General features: G+C 45.4%; 1 protein-coding gene across 2 annotated transcripts in view; it reads right to left on the bottom strand.

The window, feature by feature from the left end:
* Positions 1 to 17,379, bottom strand: part of LOC115193607 (testican-2) — a 104,204-nt gene that overhangs the window by 11,071 nt on the left and 75,754 nt on the right. For both annotated transcript variants that reach the window (XM_029752422.1, XM_029752423.1), the window contains 4 exons: positions 4,359 to 4,473; positions 2,567 to 2,672; positions 1,240 to 1,351; positions 935 to 1,072 (listed from right to left, as the gene is read on the bottom strand). In XM_029752422.1, the coding sequence (XP_029608282.1) occupies positions 935 to 1,072; positions 1,240 to 1,351; positions 2,567 to 2,672; positions 4,359 to 4,473 (471 nt within the window). The remainder of the gene's footprint in view (positions 1 to 934; positions 1,073 to 1,239; positions 1,352 to 2,566; positions 2,673 to 4,358; positions 4,474 to 17,379) is intronic.

Below are 17,379 nucleotides of genomic sequence, written 5' to 3'. Positions count from 1 at the left end.
CTGATGCAGTGCAGGTCCTAGTTAACTCTTCCCTGATGCAGTGCAGGCCCTAGTTAACTCTTCCCTGATGCAGTGCAGGCCCTAGTTAACTCTTCCCTGATGCAGTGCAGGCCCTAGTTAACTCTTCTCTGATGCAGTGCAGGCCCTAGTTAACTCTTCCCTGATGCAGTCCAGGCCCTAGTTAACTCTTCCCTGATGCAGTGCAGGCCCTATTTAACTCTTACCTGATGCAGTGCTGGTCCTATTTAACTCTTACCTGATGCAGTGCTGGTCCTATTTAACTATTACTTGATTTTGTATTGTTTATGTTATTTTTATTTAACCTTTATTTAACTAGGCAAGTCAGTGCTGACCTTAATGAACTCTTACCTGATGCAGTGCTGGCCCTAGTTCACTCTTACCTGATGCAGTGCTGGCCCTAGTTCACTCTTACCTGATGCAGTGCTGGCCCTAGTTCACTCTTACCTGATGCAGTGCTGGCCCTAGTTCACTCTTACCTGACGCAGTGCTGGCTCTAGTTCACTCTTACCTGATGCAGTGCTGGCCCTAGTTCACTCTTACCTGACGCAGTGCTGGCCCTAGTTCACTCTTACCTGACGCAGTGCTGGCCCTAGTTCACTCTTACCTGATGCAGTGCTGGCCCTAGTTCACTCTTACCTGATGCAGTGCTGACCCTAGTTCACTCTTACCTGACGCAGTGCTGGCCCTAGTTCACTCTTACCTGACGCAGTGCTGGCCCTATACTAACTCTACTGTACTGTCTCTTAACTTTATTGAGACAGTTCTGAAATGACAGAGAAGGTGGGATAACCAGATGAAAGTGTTGGAGCGTAGTTTGAACCACGACCTGCAGTGGGGAGAGGAGTATACCTGTCTCAGCTGGGAGTGTTGCTGGTAGATCACAGACTCTGAACCTGTACCATCTACCTCTTACCTGATCCAGAGGTAGCCCCTGCTGTGTTACTGGCTCCAGTCTTGCTGTTGTTGTTCAGCTTGGCGTTGCCCTGCAGCAGCTGGAACCAGTCCCTCAGCCTGTCCCCCAGATCAGACAGGTCCTGCCCTGTACAACTCTCTATGGGGGAGAGAGGGAGCGAGAGAGCGAGAGAGAGGGATAGAGGGAGAGGAAGAGAGAGAGAGAGGGATAGATAGAGGGAGAGAGAGAAAGTTATTGTATAGCATTGCAGTTTGTGTGTGTGTGTGTGTGTGTGTGTGTGTGTGTGTGTGTGTGTGTGTGCTCACCATGCTTGACCTCTGTCTCTGTGGTTGGGGCCGCGGTTGGACAGGGACAAAGACCTGAACACTTCATAGTCAACTCCTTCCCTGTGAGGCACGCCTGCTGCTCCAGTTTACACTGCAACACACACACACACACACACACACACACACACACACACACACACACACACACACACACACACACACACACACACACACACACACACACACACACACACACCTCTTATCGGGCTATGTATCTCTGTGTTTTGTGTTTATTATCAGTGAATTACAACACGGCTGTAACGTTGTTGTGTCTCTTGGATCTAAAGCTTGTACATAATGCTTCAGATACAGTAAGAGGTTAACAGTGTGGACGGCCTCCAGAGATATACAGATACAGTTAGAGGGTAACCGTGTGGACGGCCTCCAGAGATATACAGATACAGTTAGAGGGTAACCGTGTGGACGGCCTCCAGAGATATACAGATACAGTTAGAGGGTAACAGTGTGGACGGCCTCCAGAGATATACAGATATAGTTAGAGGTTAACAGTGTGGACGGCCTCCAGAGATATACAGATATAGTTAGAGGTTAACAGTGTGGACGGCCTCCAGAGATATACAGATATAGTTAGAGGTTAACAGTGTGGACGGCCTCCAGAGATATACAGATATAGTTAGAGGTTAACAGTGTGGACGGCCTCCAGAGATATACAGATACAGTAAGAGGTTAACAGTGTGGACGGCCTCCAGAGATATACAGATATAGTTAGAGGTTAACAGTGTGGACGGCCTCCAGAGATATACAGATATAGTTAGAGGTTAACAGTGTGGACGGCCTCCAGAGATATACAGATATAGTTAGAGGTTAACAGTGTGGATGGCCTCCAGAGATATACATATACAGTAAGAGGTTAACAGTGTGGACAGCCTCCAGAGATATACAGATACAGTAAGAGGTTAACAGTGTGGACGGCCTCCAGAGATCTACAGATATAGTTAGAGGGTAACAGTGTGGACGGCCTCCAGAGATGTACAGATATAGTTAGAGGGTAACAGTGTGGACAGCCTCCATATATAGACAGCATAAAGACAAAGGGCTGTGATAAATAGCCTCAGAGGACCAGAGTTGTGGTGACGCATCTCTCCCATGTGTTTCTATTGATTTATGCTTTATCTTCTCTGACCTTGTTGAGAACGATGTGTTGAAAAGGGAAATTAAATGACTAAGTTCGATTCATATAAAGGCTCATTTGAGATAAATATAAGAAAATTGTGACTTGTGTGTGTGTGTGTGTGTGTGTGTGTGTGTGTGTGTGTGTGTGTGTGTGTGTGGTGTGTTGCTGTACCTGGGAGGCGTAGTTGTGTCCGTCAGAGCCACACACAGGACCAGAGGAGGAGATGGGACAGGGCTGACATCCTCCTTCAGGAGACCTCAGGGCAGGCTGCTTCAGTCTACAGAGCGTGCGTGCGCACACACACACACACATGCACCACGTGCACACACCACACACACACACACACGCACCACACACACACAGTATTTGAGCAGGCTGCTTTACTTAAGACACAGAGGACAAAGAGGTTCTATAATGCTTCCAATGGCTTGGTGGCAGCAGTAATGTATACTGAACAAAAATATGAATGCAACACAACAATTTCAACAATTTTACTGAGTTACAGTTCATATAAGGAAATCAGTCAATTTAAATAAATAAATTAGGCCCTAATCTGTGGATTTCATATGACTGGGCAGGGTTATCCATGGGTGGGCCTGGCTCCCAAGTGGGTGGGCATGGGAGTGCAGTAACACAGCAGGGGCTACCTCTGGATCAGGTAAGCGGTAGATGGTACAGGTTCAGAGTCTGTGATCTAATAGTAACACCCACTGGGGAGATAGGCCCAGCCAATCAGAATGAGTTTTCCCCACAAAAAGGCTTTATTACAGACAGAAATACTCCTAAGTTTCACCAGCTGTCTGGGTTGCAGTTCTCAGACGATCCCGTAGGTGAAGAAGCCGGATATAGAAGTCGTGGGCTGGCGTGGTTACACATGGTCTGTGGTTGTGAGGCCGGTTGGACAAACTGCCAAATTCTCTAAAACGACGAATTGGCATGCTGACTGCAGGAATGTCCACCAGAGCTGTTGCCAGAGAATTGAATGTTAATTGCTCTACCATAAGCTGAGGCGGTTTATGCTAGAGAAATTAACATTAAATTCTCTGGCAACAGCTCTGGTGGACATTCCTGCAGTCAGCATGCCAATTGCACACTCCCTCAAAACTTGAGACATCTGTGGCATTGTGTTGTGTGTCAAAACTGCACATTTTAGAGTGGCCTTTTATTGTCCCCAGCACAAGGTGCACCTGTGTAATGATCATGCTTGTTTAATCCGCTTCTTGATATGCCACACCTGTCAGGTGGATGGATTATCTTGGTAAAGGAGAAATGCTCACTAACAGGGATGTAAACAAAGTTCTGCACAAAATTTGAGAACATTTCTGGGATCTTTTATTTCAGCTCATGAAACATGGGACCAACACTTTACATGTTGCATTTATATTTTTATTCAATGTACTTCACACTAGCAACATTACAGTGAAATGTGTTGCATACATCAGTTCGGCTTCGAATTTCACCTCAGAATAAATCTATATATTTATATTTTATTTTGTGAAAGCTTGTGTTGTGATAATGTAGTTTGATGGAGGTTTTCTACCTGTTAACACATCCACAGACATGTCCTGAGGATCCATCCACAGGATCCTATCACAACAACCACAGGGTATTTATAGAGCTAACGACGTACAGTACCAGTACAGTACACCTAGATGTGTTTAATCATCTGTCTGCAGCACAGGAGGTTGGTGGCTCCTTAATTGGGGAGGACAGGCTCGTGGTAATGGCTGGAGCGTCACTCCGTTCCAGCCATTATTAATGAGCCGTCCTCCCCTCAGCAGCCTCCTGTAGTCTGCAACACAGCAGTATCATTAAACATCGAGCTGTAATGAGGGAGAGATTAATTAAGAAAACACACTTTACTGTTAGGGAGCTAACCGTAGAAGAAGAATTGAATTCACTAACCTTAGCAACCTTAAAATTACCATTGAATGGGGTGTGAGACCAATCTACACACACTCACCTGTGCTCGAGCTTCTTGCGGTTGACACACACAGCCCTCTGGTATCCCTGGGCGATACACACCTTGTTTCGGCTACACGTCACCTTCTGACAGGGGTCTTTGGTGGTGTCAACATCTGTGGAAAGACAAGAAGATGCCATTTCTATTCGCTATTCACATGGCCGTAACACATTTGGACAAGAGGGACACCTATGTGAGAATGCTGTTCATTGACTACAGTTCAGCATTCAACACTATTGTTTCCTCCAAGCTCAGAGTCCTGGGTCTGGACACCACCCTCTGCAACTGGATCCTGGACATCCTGATGGGCACACTCTTAGAAAAAAGGGTTCCAAAACGGTTCTGTGGCTGTCCCCATAGAAGAACCCTTTTTGGTTCCAGGTAGAACTCTGTGGAAATGGTTATACATGGAACCCAAAAGGGTTCTACCTGGAACCAAAAGGGTTCTACCTGGAACAAAAAGGGTTTCTTCAAAGCGTTCTCTTATGGGGACAGCCAAAGAACTCTTTTTGGTTCTAGACTGCGTGGCTTTGCACGACACCAACTCCATCATCAGGTTTATCATGAAGGCAGTCAAATTCCACGTGACCGTTTAGTGATGATAATTAGCCCTCTCCAAGCTGCTGCTGGTCATTAGTAGCCTACCAAACTTGCTAACTGCTTGGTACTCAGCACTCTATTGTCCCTCTAATCACTCTGACATCAATGCAAATGTAATCCAAAATCTAATCAAACACTTAATGAGAACCCATGAGCTCACGTTGCACAATATTTCTATAGGCTATGCAATTGCCGAGAAAACAGAGTGATGGCCTTTACTAAAAATAGGAGGATCCCATCAGCTTTCTATAGGCTAGGCCTACTATATTTATTTCTCAACTTTCCTAATATTATGCACATTGCTTATTTTTACAACAGGAGTATAGCCTTCTTGGCTGGCATGAAAATGAACCACGGAAAAAGCGTCCTCCATTCCCTATTTAAGTGCATTGACGACGTATATTTTCGTGACGGGTGCATGATAATGGTCCATTCTAAATCAAAACAAATTTCACACATATATTATTTAGTACAGTATATGTAAATACAAGATTAAATCAAGAATAGTCTGATGGGTGACAATATTAGCCTATTACTTGTGATAAGAAACAATGCAATTTTTTGCAACTTTTTCTAATCATAGTCGCATAGGCCTATATGTTTTGGTAAAGTTTGTATCACAACTAAAGTAGCCAAATAACACATTCATCCGATTTACAAGGGGTGTAGAGCCTAACTGGCATACATAAGCAGTGCGTGAGTTTCAAGTTTGGGGAAGATAATTTTCACCATAAAAATGCACCTTTATAATAAAAGCATTACATGCATAATTGCACTTGCGGTCGCTTTTGATAATGGTGTTTTCCCGCTAATGGAACATTCACACTTATAGCCTACAGCCATGTGCGCATGCTACACTTATAATGTGAAGAAATAGCCTAATAGTTTATCAACATTTTAAACTAAACGTTCTGATCTGTTGAGTCAGCCACATTGCGTAAAAACGTTATTTTTATTCTAGTGGTTGTATTTATTTGGGATCTATCACATCCCACAACTGTCCCAGACTATGTTTGGAATATTTATTTCTCGCACAGAATAGCATAGGTCGACATTTGTACTATGGAGGATAGTAGATTGACATAGGCTAGTGCTTTTGCTGTTCGTTAGGCCTACTCATCTTGTTGGCTGACGAAAAGTATATGTGGACAGTTATCCAATATCTTCAATATGCACAAGTCACCCACAACACCACTCTCATCCACAACACCACTCCCTTCCACCTATGGGTGTCAGGTAACCACAACGAGGCTATCCAGTTCCTGCTCATCAAGTCCCCTCTGATTCCCGTGGTATTGGGATACTCCTGGCTCCAACGACCCAATCCCCTCATTAACTGGTCTACTGGTGCCATCATGGGCTGGAGCCCGTTCTGCCACGCCCAATGCCTGAAGTCAGCCCAACATGCCCCGGGACGTCTTCCTGGGGGCTCGGAAGGTGCCCCGGACCTCTCCCCCATTCCCGCAGAGTACCAGGACCTCCGGGAGGTGTTCAGCAAGGCCGGACCACGTCGCTTTCGCCGCACCGACCCTATGACTGCGGGATTGACCTTCTCCCTAGCATCACGCCGCCCCGGGGACGTCTGTACTCTGTCGGGACCGGAGACCAAGGCTATGGATACCTACAATGGGTAGGATTTATCCATCACTCTTCCTCTCATGCCAGCGTAGGCTTTGTCTTCGTGGAGAAAAAGGACAAGACCCTGCGCCTGTGCATTGACTACCGGGGACTCAATGACATTACGGTTAAGAACCGTTACCCGCTACTACTCATCTTCTCGGCCTTCGAGCCACTCCAGAGGGCCACTGTGTTTTCCAAGCTGGATCTACGGAACGCCTACCACCTGGTGCGGATACGAGAGGGGGACGAGTGGAAGATTGGCTTCAACACGGCCAGTGGCCACTACGAGTATCTGGTCATGCCCTTTGGCCTCATCAACGCCCCTGCGGTGTTCCAGGCTCTGGTGAATGATGTTTTCTGCGACATGTTGAACCGGTTCGTCTTCGTCTACATTGATGACATCCTCCTCTTCTCCCGTTCCCCTCAAGAACATGTGCTCCACGTCCGGCAGGTCCTTCAACGGCTTCTGGAGAATCAGCTGTTTGTGAAGGCGGAGAAGTGTGAGTTCCATCGCTCCACCACCCCCTTTCTGGGTTACATCATCTCTGCTGGGAGTGTCCAGATGGATCGCGGGAAGGTGAGAGCAGTGATGGATTGGCCTCAGCCTACGTCCAGGGTGCAGCTGCAACGTTTCCTGGTGTTCGCCAATTTCTATTGCCGCTTTATCCTGGGTTGCAGCACCCTCGCTTCCCCTGTCAGAACTTACCTCGCCCAAGGTTCCATTCACATGGTCCCCAGCTGCTGACCGGGGGTTCCGGGACCTCAAACATCGCTTCACCACATCTCCCATCCTGGTTCATCTGGACCCATCTCGTCAGTTCGTGGTGGAGGCCGATGCCCCGATGGACATCGGGGTGGGGACTGTCCTATCCCAGTGTTCTGCCTTTGACCTCAAGCTACAACCCTGAACCTTCTTCTCCCATCGCCTCAATGCCACGGAAAGGAACTACGATGTGGGGAATCGGGAGCTTCTCGTGGTGAAGATGGCATTGGAGGAATGGAGGCACTGGCTGGAGTGGGTGGAACATCCGTTCATCTACCATGGTCCCGGACGTATCCTCATTCATCGCCGCTTGCACAGTTTATGCACAGAACAAGACTCCTCAGCAAGCTCCGGCTGGTCTCCTCCAACCTCTGCCTGTCCCCCACCATCCCTGGTCTCACATCTCCCTGGACTTTGTCACGGGTCTTCCCCCCTCTGATGGTAACACCGCCATCCTGACCGTGGTGGATCGGTTCTCCAAAGCCGCCTACTTCATTCCTCTCTCCAAACTACCCTCTGCCAAAAAGACGGTGCAGCATGTCTTCCGGATACACGGACTGCCTGTGGAAATGGTCTCCGACCGGGGTCCTCAGTTCTCGTCCCAATTCTGGAAGGTGTTCTGCACCCTCACTTGGTCGTCGGCCAGCCTGTCCTCCAGGTTCCACCCCCATTCCAACGGCCAGTCGGAGCGAGCCAACCAGGACCTCGAGACCACCCTGTGCTGCCTGGTCGCCGCCAACCCAACCACTTGGAGCCAGCAGCTTGTGTGGGTCAAATATGTCCGCAACACCCTTCCCTGCTCTGCCATGGGCCTATCAACCCCCGCTCTTCCCTGAGCAGGAAGAGGTCGGCATACCTTCTGCCCAGATGTTTGTCCGCCGCTGTCATCGTGCCTGGAGGAGAGCCCGGTCGGCCCTCCTCAAGACCATCTCCAGGTATCGACGACAAGCAGATCGCCATCAGACCCCGGCTCCCCAGTATCATCTCGAGCAGAAGATATGGAGTCTCGCAAACCGTCCCCCCGGTTTATCAGCCCTTTCCCCATCTCCAAGGTCATTAGCCCCTCTGCTGTTCGTCTTCTGTTGCCCCATACCTTTTGTATACACCCTACCTTTCATGTATCCCGTATCAAGCCTGTGTCTCACAGTTCCTTGTCTTCCATTTCCAGGCCCACCCCTCCTCCCCGCGTCGTCGATGGCCATCCAGCGTACACGATGAGATGCCTTCTGAGGGATTCGACTATGGGGCAGGGGTTTCCAGTACCTGGTTGACTGGGAGGGTTATGGCCTGGAGGAGAGGTGCTGGGTCCCCGCTAAAGACATCCTGGACCCAGCCCTCATCGCCGACTTCCACCGCTGGTACCCCGGTCAACCAGGTATGTGGGGGGGGGGGGGGGTACTGTCACGCCCTGATCAGTCTCACCTGTCTTTGTGCTTGTCTCCACCCCCTCCAGGTGTCGCCCATCTTCTCCATTATCCTGTGTACTTATACCTGTGTTTTCTGTTTGTCTATTGCTAGTTCGTCTTGTTTGTCAAGCTTACCAGCGTTGTCCTGTCAGCTCCTGTCTTTTCCCAGCTTCTCTTTTTCTCACCCTCCTGGTTTTTGACCCTTGCCTTTCCTGACCCTGAACCCACCTGCCTGACCACTCTGCCTGCCCCTGACCCTGCCTGCCGTCCTGTACCTTTGCCTCTGTTGCTGTAATAAACATTATTACTTTGACTCGGTCTGCATCTGGGTCTTACCTTATCCTGATAGACTTATGAAGTGTGTACAGCCTGCGCAAAAAAACAAAGCAGAGCTCATACCTTTAAATACCTTTCAAGCTCAAACCTTTCAAGATGGAATTCCACTCTGGAAATGGTAACACGTGTCCACTGAAACCAACAACCACAGAGATGCTCTGGCCCAACAGAAAACTAACATCACCATGCCAACCAGTAACCGAAAAGTTGCTGGATCAAATCCCTGAGCTGACAACGTAAAAATCTGTCGTTCTGCCCCTGCCCTGAGCAAGGCAGTTAACCCACTGTACCCCGGGCGCCGAAGACGTGGATGTCGATTAAGGCAGCCCCCCGCACCTCTCTGATTGAGAGGTTGAAGGCATTCAGTTGTACAACTGACTAGGTATCCCCCTTTCCCCAACCACAGCTGAACTGGAGAAAATGCAGAAGCTGCAGGCGCTACTAGAGCCTTGCAGGTAATCTTCTCTATCTCACTATTAGTGTTATAATAAGATTGTGTGTGTGTGAGAGAGAGCGCGAGTGTGTAAAGTGTGTGTGTGTGTGAGTGAGTGAGTGAGTGAGTGAGTGAGTGAGTGAGTGTGTGTGTATAAGTCTCTCACAATTGACTGAAGTGATTTTGAAATCATATTTCACTGTAGTTGTACTTGACTTCACTGTACTTGACTGATTTCTGGGAGGAGAAGTACATTTTCTGCTCAGTTGTGTTGTCTGATTTGTGTCATCTCCTTCGGGTGATGGAGAGCTCCGATGATGACCCTGCCTACATGATAAGATTCAAGCTAACCTTCAAAGGACCAGGACAAACGCAAGGAAAACACCAAACTCACATGGCTGAAGATCGCCACAGCACTCGACCCAAGGTTTAAGGACCTTAAGTATCTTCCCAGACCTGAGAGGGGTGAGGTGCGGGCTTTGGTCAGCAACTTGCTGAAGGAAGAGAGGCCTGCACAGCAACCCGATAAAGCAAAGAGTCAGAGCCACCAAAGAAGAAAGTCTGACTTCCCAGTCTGACTTCCCAGTTGCAATGCTTGCGGTTAACCACTGTCACCGATTCCTTCCAAACAACTCATTGTTGAATTTGCGATTTCCAAATTGTTGTGTAATGTTTGTCCAATGGCCGATGAGCACCGATACGTTTTATCTATATTTTCTCTTCATTATTTATCTTCATATGACAAGGATTAAAAAGGATTTGCCAGTAGACTTGATTCATGAATCATGATGATGACTGCTAGCGAAGATTGTGAAAGTAAGATGTTGACATGATCAGTCCAACCAAAGCTACTGTACATATAACGTGATTTGACGTAATTTCTGTGGACAATGACCTTGAGCCTTCTGGAAGGGCACTTCTAATGTAACTCTATGGCAGTACACAGGAGGGCCCACATTCTTGATGTCTCCCTTACTAAAAGCGGGTGACGTAGTGTCCCATGAGTGACAGAACACTGAGCCAATCATGGTGCAATGTTCATATTTTCTACTGGCCTGCCCCAAAACCACAGAAAGCACTGAGCTAGGTTGAAACACCTGTATTTTTGAGCTGCCTGTTTGTACGCGGCTTTATTAACTCAATGATATATATGTATTTTTTTACATTGTTTGCAAACTGATATGTGACCCGTATTAATGCCAAAATAACAACATGGAAAACAGGCAAGCCCCCCCCCCCCATTTTTTTTAAAATTATGTTTTTTTTGCAAAAAATGTTTTACTGAGGAGTGGCTTCTATCTGGCCACACTACCATAAAGGCCTGATTGGTGGAGTACTGCATAGGTTGTTGACCTTCTGGAAGGTTCTCCCATCTCCACAGAGGAACTCTGGAGCTCTGTCAGAGTGACCATCGGGTTCTTGGTCACCTCCCTGATCAAGGCCCTTCTTCCCCGATTGCTCAGTTTGGCCGGGCGGCCAGCTCTAGGAAGAGTATTGGTGGTTCCAAACTTCTTCCATTTAAGAATGATGGAGGCCACTGTGTTCTTGGGGACATTCAATGCTGCAGATATGTTTTGGTACCCTTCCCCAGATCTGTGCCTGGACACAATCCTGTCTCGGAGCTCTACGGACAATTCCTTCGTCCTCATGGCTTGGCATTTGCTCTGACGTGCAATGTCAACTGTGGGACCTTATATAGACAGGTGTGTGCCTTTCCAAATCATGTCCAATCAATTGAATTTACCACAGGTGGACTCCAATCAAGTTGTAGAAACATCAAGGATGATCAATGGAAACAGGATGCTCAATTTCGAGTCTCATAGCAAAGGGTCTGAATACTTATGTAAATAAGGTATTTCTGTTTTTTATTTTGAATACATTTGCAAAAATGTCTAAAATCCTGTTTTCACTTTGTAATTATGGGGTATTGTGTGTAGATTGTTGAGATTTTTTTTTTTTCATCCATTTTAGAATAAGGCTGTAACGTAACAAAAATGTGGAAAAAGAATGCACTGTACATAAACTACTCATCATACAAAAGACATTTGCAAGACTAGCCACATCCTCTAATTACCTGGCTCCATCTGCACCGTTGTTTAAGAAATGAAATATCTCATCTTACGACATTAATGCATGCCAATTATGCACTTCCATCTATAAATACTCATATCTCACAGACAGTTTACCTAAACCCTTCAATGGATCCTTCCAGGTTCATTCTGAAATCCATTTATGTACCAAAAGACACTGCGATAATCATCACCCTCCCTACTGCCGCACCTCATAGTCGCACCTCATAATTCTCTATCAGATACAGAGGTACCATACTCTGGAATTCTTATCTTCACATTGTCAAAACCTCATCATCCCTCAATAACTTCAAGCGAAGACTGGGGGTCAGCCTAATGAACCAAACTACCCAATAATCCCCTCCATGTAACGCTCACATGCACGCACGCACACACACGTTTTTTCTTCTATACTGAGTATATCATGTACAATTCTAATTAATATGCTTTTGTTTAACTGACTGAGCCAACTTTTTTTTGTACTTATATTTGTGATGTAGTTTTCATATCAGCCCTTTTAGGCTTCCAACCTCACCTGCACACCGTTTTTTCCAGTTTATATCTGCACTGTTTTGTCTTTCACTTCTTCGGTGCAAATAAATAAAAGCTAAACTTTCCACTGTATAGCCTTTCACATGTACATCACTATTCAGTCGTTAGCCAGACAATAAGCATTCAATGTCAGATTGTGGCAGTGTGCAGTTCTACAAAACTACCTTGTTTGGTGAACAATGTCTGATGTTTGAGTATTTAGCCAAACAATAAGCATTGCCAGTAAGATGTTGGTAGTCCAAACTGTTGACTGTGAGTTTTACCTGTGTGTATGAGGTACGTGAGGCCCAGGTGTGACGGCCCAGGCAGCCTTGTAAATAATAATGTGCTCTTAATTGAAATGCCAGGTTAAATAAAGGAGTATGTGATGGAGGTTAAAGTGTGCAGTAAGAGATACAGAAAGAAACTAACAATGATAATGAACATTTAAAAGCAACTTTATTAACCCTTAACTCAAAATATAGCTACAATCTAAAATGCAAATGGCAAGTAAAAAGTCTATAAAAAGTATTAGTGTATAACTTTGGCGGTAGAAATACACTCCACTACTGAAGCTCTTCTGCAAACAGTCTTCAAACACAATTTCTTGCGCATCTCTTGCAGAATTAATCGCCTTTCTGGAACATCTCTTGCAGGCAGTATTAGGTCAACCTAGCCTTTTGTACGATGGCTTCCAACATTCTCCAACAATATCCTTGTTGTTTAGGCTTATTAATACACACCATTAAATGGAGAGTAAAATGGGGTTAAAAAGTATTTCTCTGTTGATACACTACATGACCAAAAGTATGTGGACAGCTGCTAGTCGAACAAAATGATGGGCATTAATACACAGTTCTGCCCAAACCATTACAGTGTGTGAATTGTAAAAGATATGGACATGTGTCAAATGTTTGCAGACGGGAGAAGTATGGTATTGAAGAATCTGTGAATGGAAAATATTGCAACTGGCCTGTTAGGGCGAAGGAGGTCGAGATGTCAAGGATCAGAGCTGTACAGCAGATCTCCTATGTGGAGGCGGTGAAGAGAGTCGAAGGGGCAAGAGACCACAGTGTTGAAAAAGATATGGCGATGGATGCATTACAACCAGTTACTAATATTTAAAGTCAATCAAGTGTTCTGGACACAATCATTGTGAAGGTGAATTTTGTAGCATTTATAGTCACAGTGATTGATTGTACAGCATAAGTATCTAAGAAGTTGGACATCATATCTGTGAACATATCGAGAAATTTTTGGGGCAACAAGACTTCATGGCAGAAGCACTGCAAGGACTACTGTTGCGAGGTAATGTCCTTCTGACCTGATTAGAATTGGGGGGGGGGTTACAGAAAAGCAGGTTGATTTTGATCAGTTAATTTATTTTTTGATAGTTTGTATGATATTTTATTTATTTTTTATCCGTATTAACCACCCGCACATCTACCCACACATCCAATTGTTGCAAACACCTTTATACCACAGAAGAAAGAAAACCCCGCACACACTAGACCCTCCACAGAATGAGTTTGACACCCCTGGTTCAGAGCATCTGCTCATTGAGGTAAATAAAGGGGCAAAACAATGCCTATTACAGAGCCCCTCTGCTCAGGTACAGGGGCAGGACCTTCAAGGGGCTGGGTTAGGGTTAGGGTTAGGGTTATTTGTGGTCAAACTGGTTTCAATTGCTGAGATGTCTACACCAGTGGAGGCTGGTGGGAGGAGCGATAGGAGGACATCTCATTGTAATGGCTGGAATGGAAGAACTGGAACGGTATCAAACACAAACATATGGAAACCACGTTTGACTCCGTTCCATTTATACCTTTCCAATAAGCCCATCCTCCTATAGCTCCGTCCACCAGCCTCCACTGGTCTACACGACCCTCCTTGAACATGTAACTAGAATCATTGACAATCTGATACCTACAAAAGAGAGAGCTGGCATCACATTTACATTCATTTTTTTGATTGACATACCCTGGTTTGGTGAACAATGAAGTCATGTACACGTCTGATGGTGGAGAAGTTAGCCAAACATCATCTCCAAAACTATAGAATGTGTGTTTTACTTGTGTATGAGGAGAATGTGTGCACATGAAGCTAAGCTGTGCTATGAGATCAAATATACAAAAAGGAACTAACACTAAAACACCCATCTTTATAAACCCAAAACATATCTACAATCTATGATTAATCAATGATGATATGTTCACAGCCTGAAGAATAGAAATGCACTCCACTTCTAATGGTCTTTTTAGAGCATATCTTGCCATATGATATACACTCCTCCTCGGGGAAAGGAGTTCGACAAAGTCTCATTTCCTCAGTCATGATACCCGACTAGGAACACAGTCATCAATGGTAGCAGAAAGTTATCCTACAAACCACAAAGGGTTTCCTGAGATGTTAAACACTTCTTCAGGTCCAGACGTTTTCAATAATACAACCTCTCAGATCTTGCGGAAGGACCTTTAAGGGACTGTCTCAATGGTTGTGTTCCAGGCAGTGAGGTTGTGTTGCTCTTATGTTCTGATGTGTCAATTTGCATAAACTCTCCTTCCCGACTCACATTAAGCATCTCCAATCCAAAGTTAAATCTAGAATCGGCTTCCTATTTCGCAACAAAGCATCCTTCACTCATGCTGCCAAACATACCCTCGTAAAACTGACTATCCTACCGATCCTTACATTTACATTTTAGTCATTTAGCAGACGCTCTTATCCAAAGCGACTTACAGTAGTGAATGCATACATTTCAATTCAATTCAATTCATAATTTTTTTCTCTCCCGTCCTTGCCTTCGGCGATGTCATTTACAAAATAGCCTCCAACAGTCTACTCAGCAGATTGGATGTAGTCTATCACAGTGCCATCCGTTTTGTCACCAAAGCCCCATATACTACCCACCACTGCGACCTGTATGCTTTCGTTGGCTGGTCCTTGCTACATATTCATTGCCAAACCCACTGGATCCAGGTCATCTAAGTCTTTGCTAGGTAAAGCTCCACCTTTCTCAGCTCACTGGTCACCATAGCAACACCCACCCGTAGCACACGCTCCAGCAGGTATATTTCACTGGTCACCCCCAAAGCCAACACCCCATTTGGCCACCTTTCCTTTCAGTTCTCTGCTGCCAATGACGGGAACGAATTGCAAAAATCACTGAAGTTGGAGACTTCTATCTCCCTCACTAACTTTAAATGTCAGCTGTCAGAGCAGCTTCCTGATCACTGCAGCTGTACACAGTCCATCTGTAAATAGCCCATCCAACCAACTACCTACCTCATCCCCATATTTGTTTTTCTGCTCTTTTGCACACCAGTATTTCTACTTGCACATCCTCATCTATACATATCACTCCAGTGTAAATTGCTAAATTGTAAATACTTCGCCACTATTGGCCTATTTATTGCCTTACCTCCTTACTTCATTTGCACACACCGTATACAGATTTTTCTATTGTGTTATTGACTGTACGTTTGTTTATCCCATGTGTAACTCTGTGTTGTTTTTGTCGCACTGCTTTGCTTTATCTTGGCCAGGTCGCAGTTGTAAATGAGAACTTGTTCTCAACTGGCCTATCTGGTTAAATAAAGATTAAATAAAATAAAAAATTTTTTTTTTTTGCTCAATGCTAAAACCCTACAGTTAACACCTCCTCTGTAGCTCAGCATTACGAGTAGAGAGACCATACCATATGGTAAGTAGAGGAAGACTAAGGCGGCATGAAGTTTTTTCTTAATGGTTTCTAGATCAGTGTTTCCCAATGTCGGTCCTGGGCCCCCTCCCCGGGGGCACGTTTTGGCCCTAGCACTACACAGCTGATTGAAATGATCAAAGCTTGATGAAGAGTTGGTTATTTGAATCAGCTGTGTAGTACTCGTTGACTTTATTATTCATTCTCAATCTCAAGAATTCTCCTGACAGAATCTCTGTTCTCATTCCTTCTCATTCTATTTCAAAGCAGCTCTTAAGGCACTATTGGAACAGATATTGTGATGCACAGAGACATGTTGTATTCACATATCACCGTGATAGGTATCATCTCATGTTATGGCAGTGTAGGATGAAGAAGACTAAATCAGTAATACAGAGATCATCAGCGGATTATCATAGCCAACCCACAGATATCAGGTTTGAAAATCAAATCCCAAAACAATCCACCTCCATTCGTCAGCCACGGGTCTGTTGTGCGCATGCACACACACGACAGCGCCAAAAAAAGAGTCATGGTAACGATCCAGCCTGATCATCACCCTTCCAGTCTGTCATCAACTGGTCTTTCTCCATTTGTCAGCTACACACTCTGCTTCTGGCATTGATTGTGTATCTATCCCTCAAACCTCCCTCGTATTATTTTCTCTCTCTCTGCCTCTCCCTCTCCTCTCTCTCTCTCTGTATCTCTCTCTCTCTGCCTCTCCCTCTCCTCTCTCTCTCTGTATCTCTCTCTCACAGCCTCTCTCTCTCTGTCTCCCTCTCTCCTCTCTCTCTTGCCCTCTTTGCCTCTGTTCCTCTCTCCTCCAGGCTGGTTTGATGCTTCGACCCACAGCTAATTCACACTAATGCATCAGCAGACTCAGAACAGAGCAGGCTGCCTGCCAACTTGGCCCTTAGAGAGAGAGAGAAGGAAAAAAGAAAGATCCATTTGTCTGACTCGTGCCTTTGCCCTACAGTCGACTGCATAACCGTCTGTTGACTTCTTTAGAGGATTTAACCTCAGCTAAAGAAATAAGAAGAGAAAGAAAATAAATGCAAATAGAAAATACACAATACATGTTTCTAGAAAACATTGTAAATAAATGTTGTTGGTATAGCAGCAGCCACAATACTGGTGCTGAAAGGCTTGGAGTTGCGTTGTGTGTTGTATAATAGCATAAGGTGGTTAGCCCAGTGTTAACAGGCTCCCATGGATTAAAGAATTGCCTGCACCACAATGATGATGTCTCCATAGCAACAGGCTCTATGAGCTGCGGGTCTAACTGTTACACTTTTCACACAGGCTTTGTGGTATGTTGTGTGAACATTTGTGGGGATTTTTTTTATATGGTCCCCTTTCAAACAGCCAAAGTTTTACCACATTCTTGTTGGCATTCGTCTTTTATAATCCCAGTCCGTATTAGATAGAACGCCTGCCTGTGGGGAAAACAACCTGTGGTTACCTAGGTCACCCCATTGCCTCACAACAAAAACTTGACCCCTTTTAAACTCAATTGTCTTGTTGTCTGCTTCTACTAAACAAGTTAAATGTCTTACCTGTGAT

The sequence above is a fragment of the Salmo trutta genome, chromosome 5 (assembly GCF_901001165.1).
Source record: "Salmo trutta chromosome 5, fSalTru1.1, whole genome shotgun sequence".
NCBI classification, from domain to species: domain Eukaryota; kingdom Metazoa; phylum Chordata; class Actinopteri; order Salmoniformes; family Salmonidae; genus Salmo; species Salmo trutta.
This window is presented reverse-complemented; position numbering and strand designations above follow the sequence as displayed.